Source organism: Paramisgurnus dabryanus, chromosome 5 (genome assembly GCF_030506205.2).
Source record: "Paramisgurnus dabryanus chromosome 5, PD_genome_1.1, whole genome shotgun sequence".
NCBI classification, from domain to species: Eukaryota; Metazoa; Chordata; class Actinopteri; order Cypriniformes; family Cobitidae; genus Paramisgurnus; species Paramisgurnus dabryanus.
Window position 1 is genome coordinate 10,172,389 of NC_133341.1, and position 25,255 is coordinate 10,197,643.

The window sequence follows — 25,255 nt, forward strand, 5'->3', positions numbered from 1 at the left end:
TAATCTTGAAGGCTATAAAATGGGAAAATGAATCCCACAGCCCCATGCACAGAAGGAAGGCCACAATATGACTAAAACTTGGGGGTGGATTCAACAGCTTATAGCATTATGTTGGTAAACTGTGTGCGTCCCTCACACTTTTTTTTATGATGTATTAAATAGAATTTTTAAATCACAATTTCGATGATTTAATATCACAATATTGACCACAAATATATAAAAACATAAACATATAAAACTATATATTCATATTTATGCGTTTAAAAATATAGTGTAGTTTTCACTCAAATATATCTCAACATAAGCCTATATCCCCATATAGCTACCTATAAAACATGATAAATATATTTATGTTTATGTTATGATATTTATAGTTAAAAAGGAAATTTATGTTTTTAAAAAATAGCTATAGCCTATAATTTTAAAAAATACATTATCAAAGTACAAACAGTTTTGGGTATAAAGTCACTGAAATTGTGTAACGAACATCTTGGTGATGGTAAAGTATTGCACAATATTTTGACAGGAACAACATGACTTTCTGTCATCTCCAGGAAAAACTGCAAAGACTAGCAGTAAATATATGGGTGGAGTGGGAGCATTTGATGATCTATGACAAATGTATTAGCCAATAGCCATTGAGAGGTGATTGTAATTCACATTCACTGAAATGACGATGGGGATTGTGAAACGTATGTGTGTGAATATGAGGATACAGTCTGGTCCTCGGAGGGTTAAAATTTCACTTTGAGGGGGAGTTACCGAAGCTGCAGCAGTAACATCAGAGCGCATTCCTCAGCAGAGCTGCCAACATCCAGGGAATAAGACCTGAACGTTCAACATCTCACACCCACAGCCCGGGATTAAAGACCGGGAATATACCGCACTCATCTCACTGCCGGTTAGGAATCAACTGTAGGAGTATGCAAGGTTCCGTTCAATCTCTACATGAAGGTAAGTAGCCTAATACATGAACGTAGTACGAATGTCAGGCTGTGTCAGTTAACCCGCGCTATGAAATGGATGATATTGTGATTCATAATGAATTCGCGTCAATGAGAGGGAACGTGAAGTCGTTCGTGATTTATTTTTTGTTACATTTGTCTGTTTCCATTTACTGCACCAGGAGCTCTGTTGCTTCCTAAAATCCGTTATGTTGGCTCGAAATTCTGGCTCTCCATAGCAATGTCGTCTTGTGTCGGCTATTTACAGATTTCCAAAAGCATAACACGCACACTAAACCATCCTCACAGTGGGGAAGAGATCAGGCAATGTTAAATAAAATAGAGAGAGAGAGAGATTTTACATGTTGCATGAAAGCTGAGCAGCAGCACCTAAGCATTGATCGATATTTCAGTCGTCTTGCTCATCAGCCAGGCCTTTCATAATAAGGCTATACAGTATAAGGTTATGTCCCCCTTATCTAATCTTTAAGTTTTATGTTTATGTATCTCAGAAATGAAACGTAAGGCTTTGTAATGCTTCTCTGCACATTGATATGACTGCTCTTTGGTAGTGGTCTAACCTAAATTTACACATGTTTGCATTCAAAACCAATGACCACATCCTAAAAGTGAAGACTTGAGACCACATTTAAAATGTTTACTGTTTAAATCCAGGCAGGCAAGAATCAAAACATGCAATAGCATTGGATTTTACTCATGATTTTTGGACTAAGGCCACCCAGAGTTCCCTATCATCATAATCTGATTTTCAACAAGATTTGAGATATGCTTGCTGTCCGATCTTTTGATGGTCATGGACTAGCTACATATTATTTCAAGATGTATCTCTGCTTAAACTATACTTCACACATTCACTATTTTAGTACACATGTCTCGTGTATTTGAAAATGGCTCATTAGTGAGACAAAAAGCACATTCGGCTTTTAAAGAGCATCTGTGACACGGTTTACTCTTGGCTGCAGGTATGATCTCAGTTCAAGGGAACGTACTGCTTGTAAGTCCAGGTTGATCTCAATGGCTGTGCAAGGCAAAGCCTTTAGGTATAGGAAATAGTACAGGCATTAGAAGACAAGAGAAAAGGAAGAGAGAAATTTCACTGACTTGATCTTTGAGATCTTAATTTTCTCCCTTTTCCTGTATGGCCTTTTTCGTACTTTTCCCATTGCTTCACCATCCCCCAAAGTACTGTTAGAGGAGGAAATGCCACAGTAAATACATTCCTGTTCCTCTCTCAAAGCTGGCAATGTTGAGGAAACATGTATCTTTTTAATATGACTCGACTTTTAAGTATTCTAACATCAAAAATAAAAAATGTATCTGAAGCATTGAAGAAAAATGTCTTTGTTCCTAACAAACATCAGACATGTGCATTCAATCTCATTCGATTTCAAATGTGTTTCTACTTAAATATGTGCAAATGACTTTACCAAGGACAAGGAGCCAACACTGTTTAACCGTTTTAAAATGTAAATTGCAGTTTAAAAAAAGTGATGCTTGTATGACTCAGATTCCTTTTTCTCTTGTTGGTACAATGTGTGCAGTTTTATTGGAACCAGATGTTGGCACTCAACTTAGTTTCCCTTATGTCCTTCATTCAAAACTCTCTAAAGCTTTCAAATGCTATCGTACAAGCTACTTCGGTGTCATAATAAAAGGCCCACATATTTTAGAAAGAGAAAGTATCCCAAATGACAAAGAAACAGACTCTATTTATTTTTCAATCTCTGATATTTTATGAGACAATAGGGACTGCTATTGTATTTCATTGTGGACATATATAGGTCAGTAGAGACGTCATGGCTGCTCTTTTATGTGTAGAGTTGAATTTCAGTGTGGTAGCCACATGTTGAGGTAAGTGACCTTTGGCTTGAGTGTTTGTTTGTTCTGCACTTTCCATCAAAAATACGGATTTTACTTTTATGTTTGGAAAGAAAGAAAAAGTGGTTTGAAACCAGATGTGGAAGCATTTGCTTTCTTCATTATCTGCAAGGATAACACTGGACCCCCACGCTGCTGTTGAATTTTGAGTCTGCACATTTCTGCATGGATCCAAAATACACCAACTCAAAGCACACAATGACTGTATCCAACCCTTATCAGTAGAGGTTGTGACCCTTAACAGGGCGGACACTGTTGCCATCCATTCTTGTTCAGGACAAAACATTCAAAAATCACTGGGTTGCTTGCTGACCTGGAACAACCTTTAGCCTGTGCTGAAAACTCTGTTTTGCTTTTCTCTTTTAAGTTGTCATCCTCTTCATCCTTTAATACTCTATAAGTACATCGTGTCCCAGATGTATGTTCAGAATAAATTTGGGTGATTGATTTAGTACGACCCAAGCAATCCTGGGGATTTTTCCTCAGTGTTTTATGCAGTCCCAGTTGTTATATTCAATGCATTTAACAAAGTTTTGTGGGTTGTGTGCACTAGACGTTTTAATACCTGTTTTGTAGCAGGTTTAAAACACCTGTCCGACCACACAAGCAGGGAGCTAAAATTATGGTGTACTGCACTTCTGAAATGTTTTAACTTCAACAAAACGCCTCTATTTATCACGGGACCTCATGCTGAGAAGATTAACTACATAATGATTTACTGTGTGAGATGTGATTGTTTTAATTATATTACAACAGGAAACAACTCCCACAATCCACTTTAATGAAACAGTTGCATTTTGAGAGCACCAGTCTCGCTAAAGACATCTAGATATCCATTTCTGTGGTTGTTTTTGGATAACACTTTAACAAAAGGGTATGGATTTCTTCTGCTGTTTAAGTAGTGAAAGACTAGCTTGAATGCTACTAAACCTTATTCCTATATTCGAGATTTGGGATGACAACATTACTTGTATTGTTTCTGCTTGTATTATTCAAATGTTTAACATTTATGTTATAGGTATCTGCTTAAAGAGTAATTGTAGTCAATTAAATGCTTGTTTGTAATATGTAATGTATGAAGAGCTTAGATGCAAAAGCCTTTAAACACTCCAGTAGTAATCATATTTACTGAATGTTCTTGGCACAAAGTAGGGCTGTCAGTCGAGTACAATTTTTTAAAGGATTATTCACACCTTTTTTGTGTGATTAATCGCATACTTATAGTGAAAATTATTATTATTTTTTTACTTTTTTGTCATCATTTACAGGCATGGGCCGGTATGAGATTTTGATGGTACACTGTAAAAAAAATCAGTAGAAATTGCAGCTGGGTTGCCGGTAATTTACCGTAGATTTAAATTTATGTTATTTACTGGCAAAAAAAATTTTCAAAGTTGAATGAACATTTAACATTTACAAGTCTTTGTCTTTACAGAGTAAAACTAAAATAACAGCATCAAGCAAAACGTTCTGGGAAATAAAATCTGAAGCAAAAAAACTGAAAAAGGTTGATGATGATTTCTGGTTCCCAGAATGCTTTGCATGGGACTGTTATTGTATAGTATTATTCTGTAAAGAAAAAGACTTGTTAATATTTAAAATTTATTTAACTTTGAACAAACTCTTGCCAGTAAATAACATAAATTTAAATCTACGGTAAATTACCGGCAACCCAGCTGCAATAATATTGTAATTTCTACGGATTTTTTTACAGTGTATGATAACCTTAAGCAAAAATACCATGGTTTCACATAATTGCGGTTTTGCCATTGCAACACTAAAATGTGTTCTTTTCATACCTTGAAACCGGTAACCGGCCCATGCCTAATTATTTACTATATGCCACAAAGTAAACCATCAGAATGTGTCACTTAGTTTGTGCATATAAATGGAAATACATTTGTGTGGTGTACAAATAAATGACTAGATCTATAAGGAATTGTATGTTCTTGTAACTCTTTGGTTGCATTTAGATGGTTTCAGCAGTAACAACAACATAAACAAACGGCTTTCGTGGAACAAGCGTAATTTTTGGTAAACCCCCCAAAGAATCAATAACAACAGAGTCCTTTAAGAGTAGTTTATTTTTGATAACAAGCAAAATAGACAACACATAGGTTACCTTAGTTCAAATCATGGCTAAAGCATATTAAAAACTACACTTAGCTGACGTTACTGTGTTAAATGTGTACTATATAATGTATGTAATTTTAACTACAGATTGGCTGCAAAACCTCCCATCAAATAGCTGTAATCCATGATCACCGTCTTCCTTCGTCTTAAGGAAACCAAAACATTTGTTATTGTCGAAGAGGTATTTGTTTTAGAGTTCAGTTCAAACACTAGTCAGACCATTAAACAGAGACCGGAATCGCTTCACCGCACATGCATAAAATAAAACCGTCTATAGCACTGTTCTGTGTGTTTCAATGGCTTAGAAACACTTGTTTTAAAACTGCGGTGCTTAAATGTGTGTAAAAATGTTACGTTTTCGTGACTACAACATGACCTGGGCGCGTAACCTCAATAGAGACAATAGTAAAAATCTACCGGTCTATCCATCGCTACCGGTTGACAAATTTCTACCGGTTTATCGCCCACCCCTAGTAAAAACATGTTGAATGTTTATAAAATAATTATTGGGGTAATTTAATACAAATGCATTATTGATAACCAGGGCTCCTCACTTTTTTCACTAATAGCACAGTGGCCCTCAACTGAAAATATTAGGGGCGCAACCAAAAAATTTAGGGGCACATACCGTAAATCAACACGCTAACAAAATAATCACATTTCTACAAATTTCCACTGTATTACTAATACATACTTTGATAATAGATGCAGAAAGTACAATGTGCTGTTTCAAATTCAGTGTCACATCAGAAAAAAAGGTCAAATTTACTGGTCGCACATGTGCGACTGTATGTAAAATTCAGTGGCACACTATCAAATTTTAGGGGCAAAATGCCACCATTTGATTGCAGTATGGCGCCCTGATAACTAAACTCTAAAGCAACCTGTTCACCCTGAATTTGAAGTGGATACCGACTTTTTTGGAAGTGGAGATTTTTTGCCAAAAAAGTTTGCATGCACTTAAAGGGTTTTGCAGCGAAATACAGTAAAATTTGTAAAATACCAATGAAATGACTAAAATGACATTTGTGATAATTAGGCATTTTAATTAATGACTAATAATAATCTTTTCATTGCTATTACAGTAAAACTACTAAAACATAAGAGTCCGATTAAAAAAAAAACACACTTAGAGGGTTTTGCATCGGAACTCTTCGTATTCTGAAGGTCTGTCAGGATATCTTTATATATTAATAATCGTTTGTTTTTCTTTTTAGAAGTTGTATAAGAATTTTGATGGTTTTTCGTTTATTTTACTATGTGCCTTGATTTTCAGGCCAGAAATTATAGGATTTTTGCATACGATCTAGGGGTGTAACGGTACGTGTATTCGAACCGGACCGTTTCGGTTCAGGGCTTTCGGCACGGTGCACACGTGCACCGAAAGGCCGAATGCATTTTGTGTGCGCCTGTGCGGAACATAATACGTGCGTTTCCGCACGAACATATTAAGTGGCGGAAGTCTCCGCGTTCAGCGCAAGTCTTCTGTCAAACATATAACATAATTCGGCCCACAGAAAGATTTTTATTTACTTAGTTGTATATCTGTTTGATTATTGATGTAAACGTTTACGTGTCATATCTAAAAGCGCATGTTAAACGCGTGTCAACGCGCTGCTTTGTTCTTTCAAAAGTGCGTGAGAGGATGCACGTCTTTCGTTGCTACGCATTCATGAGACGCGCTTTCTGTGACAGCGAGAATAAGGCATGCGTGATCAGATTTTTCATCTGCACATCACGTCAATCATATCATTGTCACAATGCGATCAGCTGGTCGGGACAGAGAAGAGCTGTAACCCGGGCTTACTCAGCTACGGAGGGCTTCATTAGTAAAGTCACAGGCAGCTTACATTGACGACACAAGCAAAGATTAGGATAAACATGCAAAAGATCAAAGATGGCTATGTATGCAGCTCACTAATCTCAAAATGAGTGTATAATAAGTATATCATCATGTTGCTTGCTATGCAGTTACACATAGAGCAGTAATATTATTTTTTATACAGAGATGGTACATAGCCAATTCAATACTGTGAGTTAAACAATCCAAAATAAATCAAAACAGAAAATTTTTGGTGGCAAAAATGTAGGCTAATAGTTCATTAATGTATTCAAGAATTGAATTTGTTAGTTCAAGGTTTTAGTAGAAAAAGTTTAAGAGAAGGTTAAGAAAAGAGTTACCTTCTGTTATATTTTATTTATTATTTTTTTCATTTTATATATATTTTATGTGTTATATTTTAATAAAAACTGTTTAAAAAAAAGTGTAATCAAATTGTAAAAAAAAGTTTATAGTAATAAACAACCTGCAGTTTAATGTTTGCATTTTTCCCTTACTGTACCGAAAATGAACCGAACCGTGGCTTCAAAACCGGGGTTCGCACCGAACCGTGATTTTTGCGTACCGTTACACCCCTAATACGATCCATGCTAACATGCTGTCATTGAATGTGGGATGTAAATGTTTAAAATTTCTTCTAAGGCTTTGTGTACACTATGTATACATACCCTCATCTTGTTTGATTATGTGTCTTGGATGATGGATTGTGTGTTTGCAGTGCAAAGCCAGCCTGTGAGTGCTCCGCTGTGAAAAGAGTTGTCCATACCTGTCTTACTGGCAAACCGGTGCCATAGCAACCATTACGATCCAGAGCCTTGAATGTCATGCAATAATTGACTAGTTGAATGTTATATTTGATTTGCAAAATGTTACAAACTAGTATCATTATAAATAATAAGAATCCTTATTACACTGGTAACGATCTCGGTGTTTTTGCAGTAATGCTACAGTATTCATGGTTTGCCACCACACCATACAAACCATGGCAGATGTTAAGCGAGATTTAGATTCAGGGTAAGATAAGTGGTTATCTTTTAAATTAATTATTAGCCCATCATTTACATTCATTTGCTCTGTGACCAGTTTCCACTCTGATCTCTATCCTCAAACACTTCATTTTTCTCAGCCATTACCTGAAATATTTTGAGGTGTACCGATGCTATTAGACACATTTATTGGTCTTGTATGTGGCATGGGTACAATCAGGTCCTTGTTCCTCGTACCTTAGTTTCCTGTTGACGACTGACAACACACACCCTAGAGATTTTCTCTGTCCAGTGTGTTTGCTTCAGAGGTCTGACATTCCTGGCACTGATCAGGGAAGGATGTGTCCTGGCTTACTTGTGCATATTTACACATACTCCATAGTTTATGTGACAGTGTTGGGGCCAGGGACTCAAGGAAGAGGAAAGATGGTGTTTATATCATTCGTCTTCCTCTGTAGAGGAAGAGTACACCTAGTACACTCTCTGAAAAAGGTACAAAGGTTGTGCCTTTTTTTGTCATTGGGGCTGTACCTTTATTGAAAAGGTCCTAATATGTACCATTTAGGTACAGATATGTACCTTTAAGGTATACTTGCGTGTACTTTAGAGTGACCAATTTGTAAATTTTTAAAAGGTACCGACCCTTTGACAACTTTTGTACCTTCATGTACCTTTTTTCTGTGAGTATATTTAAGACCCAGACAGTAGAAGACAGGAAAAAATAGAGAATATATGAGGTCTTGACAGACCAGCCACAAAGTGTAAATATTGATGTTTTTCTCGTGCTTACCTTTGGCCAGGAAATTAAACCTTCTGAATAAGAGCTGGGAAAGTTTTTTAAGGCACAGGCAACCATATGCGGGCTTAGTTTCAACATTATTTATTTATTTATTTCCTATTTTCTAATCTACTCATCCACTGCTTTTCTTTATTTGTATAAATGTTATTGTTTTACCCCTGTTCCAGGCCCAGAATGTAAACTTAAACTTTGGAAATACAACAAAACATGAATTATGTTTGGTTTGTTTGGACTGAAATGCTTTATTTTTATTTTCCATTTACTGTGACGTCCAGAGAAAAGACTGAATAATTGTATGCATGTCCACTGTTGGACATTGTTAATCATGAAATAAACTAAATTAAATAAAACTTTTAAATAAACTTTTTTAAACAGCTTATTTTTGGAAGGTTCATAGAGCTGTAGTGAAACACCCACAGTATAAGCACGTACACAATAAGGACAGCCCTGTTCACGTGCTTCCTGTTCACGTTTTCTTGCACTTGAGCGGACCTATTTACACGAAATGATCTCAAAGTGGCATGATTATCCTTGTAAACATAGTCAGTAATGTAACAGTAAGTTAATGTTTACAGTTCTGAAATAAAACGCATGTGTAACAGTATATTGGATCCGCATCCATTAGATCTTTAAGCGATAGGACCCAAATAAACCTTGCACTAGTGTTAATGTAGTTATATGCAGGATTATTTCATTCCAGTCCTGGAAGGCCGCTGTCCTACAGAATTTAGCTCTAACCCTAAACCAACACACCTGAAAAGTAGTGGTGGACGATATGGGGAAAATATCATATCATTATTGTTTTAGGGAAAATCACTATTTCACGATTATTCCCCCCCCACACACTGTTCTTTTTCATGTTTTTTTTTTAAATACTTTTTTTTGCCATAACTGAGCCTTAATACAGCTATATTAATTCCCCCATTTAAAAAAATTCTGTCCTACAAGGTAAAAAATATGCACAGACAGTGCACAGACAGTATGCGTACAACACCGCATGCGTGAGAAAATATTATTACAGGACACTACACTACAAAAATTGTCTATTAAGGAAATAGACAGCATTTGCACACGCACACTATCGTTTTCTCTTCTTTTATTTTCACTTCTTCCAAGAACAGAAAGCTGTGGATAATTCTTGTCACCAAAATGTTTGATTCATGTTCTTTGTTTTCTTGATGTTTGTTCTAAACTTTGTTTGCAATGGTGGATCGGCTACTTTTTTTAATTAACCTACATTTTTTTCTGTACTGTAAATTTTGCCAAATCAGTACGGCCTGGTAGAGTAATATTTGAATAAGAAATCATTTGTATGCATATGTGTCGAACATGGCCATCGGCGCATAGCCACGATAAGTATACTTTAAAACAGAGTTGCCAGATTGGAAATGTCCAAGTATCGTACCAGAACCTCAAAATGATGGTATTTGGAAGGAAATTATCGTACACAAGTCAAATGTGCAGAATACAGCTATTTTATCTAGACAAACAACTTTTGATAGCCTGTTGATTTTTCCAGTAGATAAATGACTTAAGTTTACCTTAGTCCGAGAATCAAAACGACTGGAAAAAAGTGAGTCATTCTCAACAACGATTGGCCGAGAAGACATAACGTAAGAAGAGATGGAGAATGAAACAGCAACTACCAATATCACCAAATGAACACTGTTTTTATCCTAATCCTACTCTAAACCTAACCCTTAACCCAACATCTTGTGAGATTTAGGGCATAGCTGTTTCCCTTCTAGCCAAAACCAAGAGATAGAAGACATGCATTACACGCATTTGCATTCACCTCACAATTATGATGGTAGTTGTCGGATCAACAGATAGATCAATAAGTAAAGAAGCCCTATGATTGCAATCACCATTTGAAGTGTCACAAAATGTGGAAATTATCGTATATTATGGGATTTTTTTCTTTATTGATAATACAGAGGTCAAAATTATGGTACATATACGATAAGTATCATACATCTGACAACACTGCTTTGAAAGCTCCACAGAAGCTTGCGCGAGATGAATGCGGAAAAATGTATATACCCGGCCATCTTGATGTAGCGCGCGCCTCAGTTTGTTCCTTATGATGTAGACACGATACAACGATATTTCCGGAAAGGTGGATCGTGGAGACATTAAAAAAAAATCATATCGCACACCCCTACTTGAAAAGCTAATGGAAGTCTAAAGGATTATTTGAAAATGACAGGCAGGTGGGATTCGATAACGTTAGGAAAATAACAATAGACACGATATCGTTTGATCGTGGAGCCCTTGAAAAAAATCACTCACTGCAGGGTTTCCCGCAGAAAATTTGTTAGTTAAGGTGGTAGGGTTTGGCAGGGGGGGTGTGGCCAGGGGTGTGACAATCAAAGGGTGGGGCGTACGCGTTATGATGAAAATTTAAATATTTTTTATTTGAAACACTCAAATAAAACTTAATTTTGAAAAAACTATGACAGAAAATGAACACATACTAGATTATTAACGAATTAAATGTTTTTACCTCCAACGGGAATAGCTGCGTGATAAAGTGAAACTAAAGGTTTAATAAACACAATCTAAAGCAGATGTTGTAAAACGTCTGGTGAACAATGATACATAGCGCGAAAAATGTAAAAACTGATTATTTCCCACTCCCAACAGAGCGCTCAACAATTATATCGAATCAACAGGCACGTAAAACCTAGCTAGCAGGCTGCTCAAACAACAAAATCACCAGCTAACTTACTTTAAATTTGCAAGAACTATAGACTAATACAATAACAGGCTTAAATAAATCCAAAACATAAGTCCACTTACAGTTCTCACGGACACATGTTTTATCAACTGGCTATCCTCCAGACATGACGGACCACGTCTTTATCTCATTTCGGCCATGTGGCGCGTGTGCACCCTCACGATGTGAAGCGCGTCCGTGCTATTCTCCGAGATGCACTTGATGGCCTTTTTTGCTCCAATTTTTTTTTTAACAACCTAGTTAAGGCGGTAGGGTTTCCCAGCTTAGGGGGGCCGCCCAAACTGAAAAGTGCTGCGGGAAACCCTGCACTGTCTTGACTGATTAAAGCAACACTATGTAGTTTCCATGTAAAAATGACTTTCAGCTCCCCCATGTGGTTGAAAAGCGCAACAGTGCCTGGTATCAGACACTCTTCTGCAGGCAGGGGGAGGGGCGGGGCTGTGTTTTCAGAGCCGCCACTTTCAGAGAGTGCTTGTAGCAGCTAGGAGGCTGCTCAGGTTGCAGCAACAGTACAATTTGTCCAGTTAAAAGTTGTTCTATCACTAAAATAATTTTAGAGACATTATTTAAAGGTAAAAAACTACATAGTGTTGCTTTAACTCTTTTTATTAAGGATTAATCTATATTTCTAATTTATACAGTGAAGACTATGCAATATTACATTTGATTGCTTTCAATTCAGTTTCTGTAACTGAAAAGTACAGTAGGCTACTGTTATAACCTTATTTATTAAGGCTACATGGGTCAAAAACAATAAAGACAACAATCAGGCCTATTTATTTTAGTGCTTTTGGTGGGGCCAGTGCTAATTTTGGCAGGGCCAGTAAAAATCTAAACCAACGCTAAGAAAAAACACAGAACACGGGGTGATGCCGTTCAATCTTTGCTAAAGATGTCAGATTGCTGTGTAGTCTGCTGTATCCTTCACTACTGGGCACTTGAAACTGGCCTGCAAGATTGAGAACAGTGCAATGCAAATGCCTTCCAAACAGATTTTGTGGGCATGCTTGCATTGTTATCTGATTAGCTTCATTCCTTTTGTAAATTGGGTGCTGAAACAATGCACACACTGCATGTATTGTAACAATGGGGAGAATTTATTTTTAGTAAATATCCCCCAATATGTCATTATCTTTTGTTGACAGCTTAATAGGATTGGGATGTCAGCTAGATAGATGTCCGTTCAAAGTATCTATACTGTTTAAATTGATTCCGTTACTTCAGCCTTCCTCAGCTCCATTCCTTCAGAGAATGGAAATCACATGTCTGATAAGGGCACCACATACAGTGTGCCAAGTTTTTTCCGTCTACCATGAGTTGCAGACAGCTGTTGTTCAGGGAAGGTCAGTCGCTTATAATAGAATCTGCCCTGCCAGTTATAGACGGCCAGCAGACATTTAGGGTCACATGTGGGTCGCTGGTGTGGAGAGGTGAAGCTGATTATGGGTCAAGAACAATTTATATGAGGCGACACACGAAAGCATATCTGTTTTGAGTCTAACTGAATTCAACAACAGAATGCAGTCTATTTTTAACATCATGTTCTGTTTTTGGTCTAAGAGAAATCATTTTAATATCTCTAAAACATACATAACACATAAGTGTCAGGGGAATAATTACTTTTCACAATTACATGAGAACTGATTTTAAACAAAGATGTTATTTGGGCAATTCCATGCAAATGTCAACTTGAGCATGAAAAGTTAAAAATGTTTTAACCCTACTGATACAGTATCTCATATGTCAACATTTGGTGGATTTAATATAAATGCAGTCTCTATTAAAGTTTTTAAAGCATTTTTTTTTTCAGAAAGTGCAGCTTTCAGAATTGCCACGTCCATAACAGCGAGATGTCACAAAAAAGTGCATACAAAAATAAAATAAATATTTTTGTTCTTTGAAGAGCTATCCCTTCTCCATTTGTTGGATATTAATGCTTCTGGTTTGTGCATTTTATCTCTTTGACCCAACACCAAATTTTCAGCAAAAAGCTGAGATAATTAAATTTTTGTGACGGTCGTTTGATAGAGATTAGATTCAGTGCGATCCTCAAAACATACACAGACATATATAGCTGTTTGCCCTAAGGCAATACTTCTGGGTTTTAGAAGTTGCGGAAGAGCACCACCTGGTGGATAATAGCGGTATTATGGATTGCCAGAAATACTCGTCAATGGCAGGGAAGCGTTTTCTCTTAATTGACGAGTTAACTTGTCAATGGCGGGGAAAGAGTTCATTGATAGAAATTCTAAAAAATTTTGGTCTTCCAAAAACTTCCAAAACATTTTCTGATGTCTGGACTCTATCATCAGAGCTTTAGGAAAATATAAACAGATGGTTCAGTATATTGGTAATAAATGTATTCTCTGAGAATTTACATTTCAAGTTTTAACTATACAAATGTCATCCCGATGGATTTGCTCATATTACTTTATTTAGGGTTAGAGCTAAACTCTGTAGGACTCTGGCCCTCCAGGACTGGAACTAAAAAGACCTGAACTCCATTAACACTACTGCCAGGTTTATTTGGGGTCCTATCGCTTGATGATATGTTTGTTCTTATGCGGCGTTTACACCAACCGCTTTTCAGGCATCAAAATCGCGTCTACTGCCCCTAGTTTGCAGCTTGAACAGTTTGAATGCATTCGCGAGTGTAGAGCGAAGTGATCCGCGGAAAAAGCAAACATTTGACGCGCGTCAGAGGCAAAATCCGCTTCTTGTGGTTGTCTGTTTGCAGGATGGCTGATGTTGATTGTGCATTTATCGAGAGAGTTGCCGGTTTGAATTTAGTCACCTTAATATAGGGGGGAAATAAACGGCACGGGTCGATTAAAGTCACGTGACTCAAAAGTGAAATGTGTATTTACAACTTACCAGGTTGCCCAATGTCCTCACTGACACTCTTCCAAGCGAGGTCCGTTTTATTCCTGTGTCTACAGAAATAAGAACTTGTGTCGCAAAGCTCCAGGTGACTGCTCACGGACAATATCAAGCCTTCATGCTGAATGAGTGACTCCGGGCAGGGCTGCTGCCACAGCAGCAAGCAGGCTCCTGATTGGTTAACGCGGCGTGAAAATCCGTAAAGTTCAAATTTTTCAACTCGGGCTTCAGCCACAAATTTGCGTCAAACGCAAAATGCACAAAAAGCATCATTCGCGCCTACCGCGCCATCGCTCAATTCGCGCAAACTAGACATCACATTGAAATCACTCGTGCTTGCCGTCTCTACCGCGTCTGGTGTAAACGCAGCATTAGAGACCCTAAATGAAGAAGTAAATTCTTTGAAATGTATTTTTACATGCTCAGACTCTAACTGATGTATGGTACAAACAATTTATTTTTACTGTACACTGTAAAAAAAGTCTGTAGAAATTACAGTATTACTGGGTTTTACTAGCAACTAGCTGCCAGTAACTTACTGTAGATTTTACATTTATGTTATTTACTGGCAACAGTTTGTTCAAAGTTAAATGAACATGAAGCATATTCAGTCTTTATCTTCTACAGTAAGTTACTGGCAACCAGCTGCATAATTACAGCAAATTTTGTGTGGTTTTGTGTTTTTTGACCCCAAAATGAAAACATGTTACTAGAATGGATACCAGTCACAAAAAATGCCAACTCATCTTAATTTTATAATGACTGTTGTTTGTTTCATTAATCTTCCGGGTCTCTTTGACTTCAAGCGTTAAAAATTCATACAGTACAAAACCTGATTGTGAAAAACTGAATTTGTGCACAAGACTACAAAATAAGTTTTCTTCTGTTGCTCTACTAAATTTAGATACTCAACAGGACTGACAACAGATATTTTGGACTCTAGACATTTAAACTGCCCATCTGGATAATTCATGCTTCATAGGAGCAGCCAATTCCTAGATTTCTCATAATTACGCAACATTACAGCAATGTTGTTTTGTGTGTTTTACCAGCAGGATATTTCAAGGGAAAAGAGTTAAAGCCTGTTAAAAGTGAATGTATTTATAGACATATTGAGTTGGTCGTGGGGTAAGGAAAAAAGAATCCCAAGTATTCTCATGTAGGAGTCGCCTCACGTTTTTTTGATTGAAAACAAATCTGCAAAGATAGCTGGTTTGTGGTTTGGGAAGGTGGAGAATAAATAGATCCCAGATGCAAAGAAAGCGCCACTTCCTGTCTTCGGGTGCAGGGTGGGATAATTGCAATGCAGAGACAGTGGGAGATAAAGCTAACAGGACTATGCTTCTTTCAGTTAACCTGTGACAGAGACCTTGACAAGAACAGGTCGTAGAATAAAAAAAAAACATGTCGGTAGCCTTTCACCTGTGATAAGTCTTGAGGAGAGACTCAAAACATGAGCGTTGGCTAGTGTGTATTTATGGCTGAACAATGCAGTCAACCCAGCACAATGCTCCAGAGTTCATTCGCTTCTGTGTAAGCACTAGGCATGGGCCGATTACCGGCTTCAAGGTATACCGAGGTTTTAAACAGTCAAGGTTAGGGATGCACCGAAATGAAAATTCTTGGCCGAAACCGAAAACCGAAAATGAGGAAACCAAGGCCGAAAAACCGAAACCGAAACACCGAAATAAATTATTATGCCAATTATTAGTACAAATGCATTTATGGCTATCACTGTGTACTAACTTTACTAGGGGTTTGTTACAGATCACAAAACTCACGGTTCAGATCACATTACAGTTTTTGAGGCATGGATCTGATTATTTTTCAGATCAGCAAAAAGGGGGTGGGGGAAATCTAATAACAAATAAAGAAATTACAAACATTTATAAAAAAGAACAAAGCTGCACATTAATAAGGGCTAACATTAGCATTTGGTACAGAAATCAAATTAAATGAGTCATAACACTGTCTTTATTGTATAAATTAAATATTATATTATTATTTTTAGAGCTATTTGTCTCTTTGTTAGACTTCAGTAGGTTATTTGAGGTTACTGTAAGCAGAGACTGGTTTATGACTGTAATCTATACATACACTTAAGACATAAACAAATGTTTTTATTAGAAAAAGAATACTTTGGAGATAATTTTGTTTATATGTGCCCTGTCAATAACAGAAAGATTTTACGTTCGCTTGTTTGCGTCTCACTCGTGTGTGCACTATTGAGAGCACTTAAACGCGCGCGCGCACACAGAGAACGAAGGCGAATCCCAAACAGCGCAGCATAAAAACGTTACGTTGTTTTTCATTGCTTTATTCGGCACATGTATGTTAATGGACTATACAGTATGAGACACATTTGCGCGACTCTCTCTAAAGTTTACACATCAAGAGTTCTGATCTTTGAAGAGCGTACTCACTGTGATGATCACGTCTGGACCGGACACAACCGCATGTGCCTCTGTGTGTACTTTAGCGCCTTTTTGCGGTTAAATACATCCACGCCTCATACATGTTGCTTCAGACAAGCACGTGCAGGTCGCGGTTTCTGTTTGCGTCATCACAACATTTCGGCCGTATTGTTTCGGTGATAAAAGTCTTTCGGCCGAAAGCCGAAAATGCTATTTTGGGCTATTTTCGGCCGAAAATTTTCGGTGGCCGAATATTCGGTGCATCCCTAGTCAAGGTTTCAAAACCACTGAAATATTCTGTGATACCGTCTCCAAGGTATGAGCTGTGTTTATACAAAATTCATTAAATCATTAAGTCATGTGATTGATTTGATGTTTACATTTAATATACATTACAAAAATATTATATATTTTTTGAAAGCATATTATAATTTAAAGGCTTTATTTTTACCTGGCATTTAAAAAATAACACATTTTAGTGTTGCAATGGCAAAACCGTAACACCGTGAAACCGTGGTATTTTTGCTAAAGGTTATCATACCGCCAGAATCTTATACCGGCCCATGCCTAGTAAGCACAAACACTTTGATTTCTGGTAGTGCTTGTTGATCTATTCAGTTCATAGCCAGGGATAAAACCAGCGCTGGTTAGCATGTAGGAAAGGTTAAGTGCATGTTTTTACAGAGCAAGTCATCACCTCAGTCAAGCAAAATCTTACATAAAATTAGTAATTTTGTAGTCATGCTGTATGACAATTTTTTTCAAGCAAATCTACACCCATTCTGTCCTGATCATCAGCAGAGACCAGTGCTTACTTTATACTGCGGTGGAGTTAATATCTGGAATATTGATAATTATTATGTGTCACTTTGTGTACGTGTGATTCATTATGATTATTGTGTAACCTAAAACAATAGACGAATAGACAATGTGGACCGCGCGTTAACATTACATTTCTAAGCTTTCTCTTAGCTTCTACTAAGTCGGTTTTCTGTTTGTCTTTCTCTTCCATGCTGTCCAGTGCGGGCACAGCTGAGCGCAGTCCACTGCTGAGGCAAGCTGTGGTGCACACCCTGCAAAGAGGAGACCAAGAGTGCTTCAACCAGTCCTGTCTTCACACCCGTTTTGAACAAGGTTGGACTCCAAACATGTCTGCGGAAGTGGAAACCAACACACCACCGGTTGAGCAGGCAGCATTTAAGACACCTTCCAAAAAAGAAAAGAAAAAGGGTATGTGACAAAATTCAAAAGACAAAAATTGTCTACTGGAATGTCATTAGTGGACTTCCAGTGATGTGCACATCCCTATCAGGACTGGTATCCAAGTTGATCCACAACAAACATGTAATGCGCCTATTTTGTGAGTGAACTCTGATCCTTTATACAATTTAGCCTGAAAATAATGCCATTGTTCCCCACATGAAAAGGCAGCTTGATCTAAGAATTAACATTGCTGATTAAGAATACTTTTTAAGTTGAGATTTATACATTACCTGAATAAATAAAAGTTGAATAAAAAATACATTTGTTAGCATATGACAATATTTGCCAGAAATACAACAATTTGAAAATCTGGAATCAAAGCATTTAAAGGGAATTTTCACAAGACTTTTTTAAGATGTCAAATAAATCTTTGTTGTCCCCTGAGTAAGTATGTGAAGTTTTAGCTTAAAATACTATATAGATTGAAATTAAAATTGCCACTTTGTAGGTGTGAGCAAAAATGTGTGTCCTTAAAAATGCAAATGAGCTGATCTCTGCACTAAATGGCAGTGCTGTGGTTGGATAGTGCAGATTAAGGGGTGGTATTATCCCCTTTTGACATCACAAGGGGAGCCAAATTTCAATGAGCTATTTTTTCACATGCTTGCAGGAAATGGTTTAACAAAACTAAGTTACTGCATATTTTCTAGGTTGATAGAAGCACTGGGGACCCAATTATAACACTTAAACATAGACAAAGGCATATGTTTATTATAAGTCATTAGCAACTGCATCCACTCACGAAAAAAGTTTTGATACATTTACGATAGGAAATGTACAACATGCAATGTATTTTTGGCTTTTGCCACAAATATACCCATGCTACTTAAAGGGGACATACCATGAAAATCTGACTTTTTTAATGTTTAAGTGCTATAATTGGGTCCCCAGTGCTTTTATCAACCTAGAAAATGTAAACAAGATCAACCCAGTAACTCAGTTTTGGTAAACCATTCTCTGCATGCATGTGAAAAATAGGTCATTGAAATTTGGCTCCCCTGGTGATGTCAGAAGGGGATAGATATTACAGCCAAAAATGAAAATTCTGTCTTTATTTACTCACCCTCATGTTGTTCTGAACCTGTATGAGTTTCTTTATTAAGACATTTTGATAAATTATGAAAAAACAAATACTAAAGAAATCAATGGGTACCGGTTAGTGTATCTTACCATCTATGATCAAAATATCTTTGTTTGTGTTCAGGATGAGAAAATAATAACAGAATTTTCATTTTTGGGTGAATCTCTTTAAATCATTGCCTGTTTTTTACACTTTATATAATTTTTAAACTTATTTCGTTCTGATCTTTTACAAATATGGACATTACTCACACAGCTAAAACAGCTGCCCCTTTTTGCCTCTACATAGCAAAAAAATACTTTGTTTGTGTATTGCAGTGGTTCCCAAACCTTTTTAGCGTGCGGCCCCCCTTGTGTACAGTGCATTTTTTCGCGCCCCCCCGAAAAGAAAATTTATGACAAAAACAGTTTTAAAATGTAATATTTTAATTAAACAAAACATATAGATGGTTTCATCGGACGCACGTGATACACGTCTGGATCCGAACCTTACTTCCGGTTTCGTTTTTCTAATGGTCTGACTAGTTGCTAAACTGATCTCTTGAACAAATGCCTCGTCGAAAATAACAAATGTTTCGGTTTCCTAGGTAATCTATGTGTTGTTTTGTTTGCTTGTTATATAAATAAACTATGTTTAAAGAATTTGTTGTTATTTATTATTAGCGGAGTTTACCGGAAGTTACGTGCGGACCGCGACAGCGGCTTGTTTATGTTGTTACCGCTGAAACGGTCTATACAATTATACCTAGTAGTGTTGTTGGTTAGTTGGCTTATTATTTTTTAGGTTTAATTACACAGAATTCATGATAAATGAATGTATTTTATAAAATGTCATAAAACTGGGGCTCCCCTGGCACCATCTCGTGCCCCCCCTGAGGGCCCGGCCCCCAGTTTGAAAACCACTGGTGTAATGCACTAAAACTTTCCATTTGCAGTCACAGAAGTACATTATTCAAGTATCATCTTTGAATGATAATTTTAAAAATCTCCAATTTGATGCATGAAGGCCAATGATTACAGCTGATGAATGCATTTCATTCTGATATGAGAAGGTGCTAGATCATCTCAAGAGGACCACTTAAGGTCATCAAGTTCTACATGATGTAGCTCAGCACAAAGTTGGCAAACCGCCACCTGCAGAACACTAAAATCCTCCACCCATGACTCCAGAGGCCTCTTTGACCCAATATTTCTCTGGATTTATTTTTCTAAGCCGGAACCTGGTGCACAGTGGTATTGTTTGTCTTGCCTAGCTCATTCATAATGACAGAACGCACCGGTGATGGATTCCATTAGTGTTCTGTTTCTGTTTCCACAAGACCTTCCAGCTGCGAGTGCAAGACACTCTCCAACAAGCCTATTTACGAGCCTTTTCCACCGGCTTGAAAACAAGCAGAAAGGTTCCCACAGTATCAAGCTGAGGAGCCAGCAGTGATTTGGGTGATGAGGTGCATCTGGGCTAGAAAGAGCGAACAGAGATATGTTGGACAGGAAACAAAAATATATTAATCTTTCTGCAGCATCACGTTTAAACTTCCAGCCATGTCGTTTTTTTGGATTACTGTATGGTTTTTTATCATATCTTTGATTTTGTGGCTTTTGAGCCAACCCTTAGGGTTAAATTGATATCGTCTAGCACATTTGTAAGAAGTAGGCCTTTTTTGTGTGTTGTTGCTTGTCTATGTGTTATTGTAGATCATGCTCAAGAGTTATGTACGCCTTTAATCTCAGATTTTACTTTCTTCTTGAAACGCACAGATTTGAAAAGCGCTGTGTCCCTGATTGGCCAGCTAATCTGTCTGTTGTGATTGGTCTGAATACCTCTGCCGTCAGCCGGAAATGTGACGCTCCTTACCATGTTTAAAAAATGATTCGCTCACAATGCAATGCTGACAGAAGTTAACTTACAGGCTGTGAATCCGAAGCGAGAAATTATGATAATGTCGGTCTTGTCTACATTAGCAATCCCGGGAAGTAAACTGTTGCCTACAATCCGTGTGTTTTTGTAGTCCAAGAAAAGAGATTTATGTTGGAGACGATAACTCGCGGCATCGTTAACTTTGGGGTTCGTACATTTTGCATATCGTTAACTGTACTAATACACACTTACACACCAAAGGAAATGTAAAAACATGAATCAAACAATAGGTGCTCTTTAACACAACTAGCCCTATTTTAACGATCTGAAGCGCAAGTGCGAAGCGCAACGCGCAAGTGAGTTTGTGGGCGGATCTTGGACGCTGTTGCTATTTTCCCGGCGTGAGAAATAACTCTTGCGCCGGGCGCAAATCAAAAAGGGGTTAGTCTGAAGTAGGTTCATTATTCATAGGTGTGGTTTGGGCGTAACGTCAAATAAACCAATCAGAACGCTATCCAACATTCCCTTTAAGTGCAAGGGCGCAAGTTCCATGGCGGGTTGCTATTATTATGACGGATTAACCAGGCGCACGCCAGGAGCGGTTTACAGCCGAGGAGACCGACGTTCTTGTAAGAGCAGTGAAAGACAGAGAAGTTATTTTGTATGGGGATAGGAGAAACCCGCCCAAATCAGCGTAGGTTAAACAGGCGTGAGAGGAAATAGACCCACAGTCTCATCAGCTGGCATCCCCATCGTTGCGCAAAGCGCTACAATGATGTCAGGAGACGGGGGAATCCCAAGCTTGCCAGCATAAATCGGGCACGCCGTGTAACGGGAGGTGGATCTGTCTCTACACATGACATGACGCCAGCAGAGGACATCGCTGCGTCCACCCTCACCGCTGAAAGGGGGCTTTGAAATCGGACTCAAGAAACGCAAGCAAGGTCCAACCCCAAAGTACTCTTACAAATCAAGTTCATATACATTAAGGTTTCTTATGAAAACATTTTAATTATTATTTACATAAAATAAACGTAATACAGCCACACAACAAACTTATGAAAATATTTTAATCTTTAGTTGCATGAGAATTTTTTAACGCAGCCACACAATAAATAAAACTATCACCACAATGCTCACCACTATGATTCCCCTTATCTCGTGTATTAATATTTTTAAGTGTAGTTATGATTTGCAAAATAACTGTTGCATCTGTGTAGATTAGATGCAAAGTGTATGCGCGTTGTGCACGCTATACATTATGGTCAAGCATGCGCCCTTAAAATAGCATAATGAACAACGCGCCACTGACTTTAAACTTTTTTTTTCTGGTCAGTGGCGCAATTGTTTTTTGAAACTGCAAAATAGCATCAGGGATGGTTTGCGCCGGAACACGCCTCTTTTTTGCGCTGAACCGCCCAGGGAGCGCAAGTTCATTCCCTAGTTTGCCGACGTGCGTCTGTGACGGGAAAAACCCGCTGTGCGCCGGTGCAAAATACGAAATGATACATGCGTCACTGACAAAGTCAATTGCGCTGGGTGCAAGATAGGGCCCAAGCACTGTTTTGATTTTACGAATAGCAGACATAATGAGATTAAAATACTGCAGTATCAAAGAAGTATTTGAAAGGGTAACATGTTTGGAAAATTAATTTAGGGCACAAATATTGTCCCTGTTAAAAGTTACTGACATACACTGGTTACCGTGTCCATTTTCTTAAATCTGTTTTAGTATTCGGCAGCTAAAACCTTATATATCTTGTTTATTTTTACTGCTATTTTATGGTATTTATATGTACATGTTGGGTGGGTGTTGTAGAGCAGAAACCTCAGGCCGAATCTCAGCATGAGATGAATGTCAATGTTGTCCCTCAGCTTTGCCACAGCAGGCATGAGGTCTGGGTGTCCGCCAGGCTGTTCTTTCTCAGTCTCTTTTTGTTTCTCTGCGTCTGACTTACTTGCTCTTTCTCCGCCTCTGCCATCTCATCAGGGCCACTGGCCAAGAGAAAACATTGGCATATACAGTGTCACCTGAGCTCTCATATTCATTTGAGTCAGAGAGAGGGGAACACAGCAAAGGTGAGAGGAGAGGTTACCAATCATAACACTAATGTTACGTGCCCCAGTTGCTATTCGCTATGGATTTGTCCGACAATCAAACCACAAAATAGAATGAAACCATCTGCACAATATGCACAATTTAATAGTCCTTTGCGATTATTCCTTATGTCACACTAAATGAAAATGGTCCCAGCTAAAACCCATATCACACTGTACAACAATAAAGACATTATTATGTCATTACAGCAAGCACATAGGCTACTATTACAGTAGTTAACTAACACTAGCTAGGATTACATACTGAATGTGATGATATAAATGCACACTGATAAGTAGGGAGCTACCCAACTGCAGGCACAGTGTTGCTCCTCAATGTTGTGTTTCTCAGTCTTGATCCGCAGGTACTTTTACGTTTTCTGACCTAGGCTATTGATATGTTGATCTTTATATTGTTTACTTAATTCTGAGTCACTTTCACATCCTGAATTTATACTTCAAAAGCATATTGCAGATCTTTTTTCAGCTTTTGTCTTAAATTAACACGTAATTTGTTTCTAGGAACGATTATTTCATTGATGTGGGGGTGGTTTGGCTTATGTTGGATGTTACAAAAGGGGCGGATCTTTGCGAAATGTCAATTTATTGTCGTAAAAAAGACTTTTAGTAGACACTCTAATAATTGGTAGTTTTTTGCCTTTCAAATTATTCAAACCAAAATTTGAAATTGTGAACTTACAAAACTGTACCTTTTCTGTCGCTTTAAGGTTCATTTTTGTACCTTTATTGTTATACAACACATTGAAATGTTGAACCTTTTGGGGTACCCTATTATAGACGGTTTCAGTAACAACATAAACAAAGGCTTTTGTGGAACACACGTAACTTCCGGATGAACTCAAGAATCAGTAACAACAAAGGCCTTTAGAGTAGTTTATTTCTGATAGCAAGCAAAATAAACAACAAGTAGATTACCTTAGTTAAATGTGTACTATAATGTATATATGTTAAAGGCAGGATAGGCAGGAATTATCTAAAAAACTTTTTTACAAATTTGTTTATACCAATACATAATTAAAATGTAATTACTCGAAAAAGAGAGTATAAAACTCGAGTGTCTGTAGACCTTTCATGACTGTTTTAAACACAGCTTATTATTTCCATTCGGGACGAAACAAATGATTGGCTTGCGCGACTATCACTCTCTCTCGCGACCATGGCACCACCCCTATTGCTATGGGATCTGCCCACACATGCGCACACCCGATTGATTTGAACATGCAAGAGGCACTCTAGGAAGAGCAAAAGTACAGAAGAGGAAGAGCATTCAGAACTCACAGTACCTGCATATTCAGTCAGCGAAGGCAAACAAGGCAAAAAAAGGAATAAACAAAGAAATCAAACGAGAGTAAATATCGCGTGGCTTTTCCGCGAGTCGACGATGCGGTAGCGGTATTGTCTCCGTTGTGTAGTCCTCATCAGAGTTAACAATGCTTTCATCACGGAAACTCTTCAATGCAAAACACCTTATATGTTACGAAATTCACCTTCATTACAGTGTAACTGATGGTAATAAAAAAACAATTTATAAAAAAATCAATGCAATCTGTTTTTAGCTTTGTCTTATAAATATAACTATCTCGTTTGTTACCGAATCAAACAAAATATATTTTAAACTTTACCAGTATCGATATGCTAGCTTAATAGTGAGTACTAAAAGCCATCCTATTTGTTTATATTCATAGTGATAAAGTTAGGTGTATTATTACATGTCGCGCGTTCGTGTGTTTTGGGGGCGTGGCTTTAGAAGAAACCCAGAAAGGAGGGGGTGGAGTGAATGGAAAAATGAGCTGTGTTTAAAACAGTGGTGAGAGGTCTACAGACACTCGGTTTTTATACTCTCTTTTTCAGAGTACTTACATTTTACTTATGTATTGGTATATAAAGACAGTTTAAACAAATGTGTTAAAAGTTTTTTTAGATAATTCCTGCCTATCCTGCCTTTAACTAAAAACCGGCTGTAATGGCACTTTATAGTAATGGCGCTTTTCCATTGCATAGTACCCCACGGGTCAGGTCATGTCAGCTCACCTTACTTTGGTTAGCTTTTCCATTGAGTTTAGTATGGATTATAGGGGTGTTATACAGTATATAGGTTATATTTTAGCTGCCTAATGCTGTGACAAAAAGTGGGAGCGAGCATCGTTGGAATGCCGTGTTTCCCATACATTCATTTATTTGTCAGTCCACCACAAAATAAAAATTGACCACCACAAATAGATTTTTGCACATCACGTTTATCACTACTACTTTATCAATACGTCTCACATGACAATTTCTGTACAAACACCCATGGCATCA

At 37.6% G+C, this 25,255-nt stretch overlaps 1 protein-coding gene across 2 annotated transcripts in view; it reads left to right on the forward strand.

Annotated features, from left to right (window-relative positions):
- The first annotated feature begins 715 nt into the window (after window positions 1–715).
- The window catches only part of LOC135748884 (disabled homolog 2), a 43,711-nt gene continuing 19,171 nt past the window's right edge, over window positions 716–25,255 (forward strand). The window contains exons 1-2 of one of the 2 annotated variants that reach the window (XM_065267188.2): window positions 716–954; window positions 17,657–17,865. In XM_065267188.2, the coding sequence (XP_065123260.2) occupies window positions 17,784–17,865 (82 nt within the window). In that variant the 5' untranslated portion in view covers window positions 716–954; window positions 17,657–17,783. The remainder of the gene's footprint in view (window positions 955–17,656; window positions 17,866–25,255) is intronic. The other variant, XM_065267186.2, reaches the window with a different exon arrangement.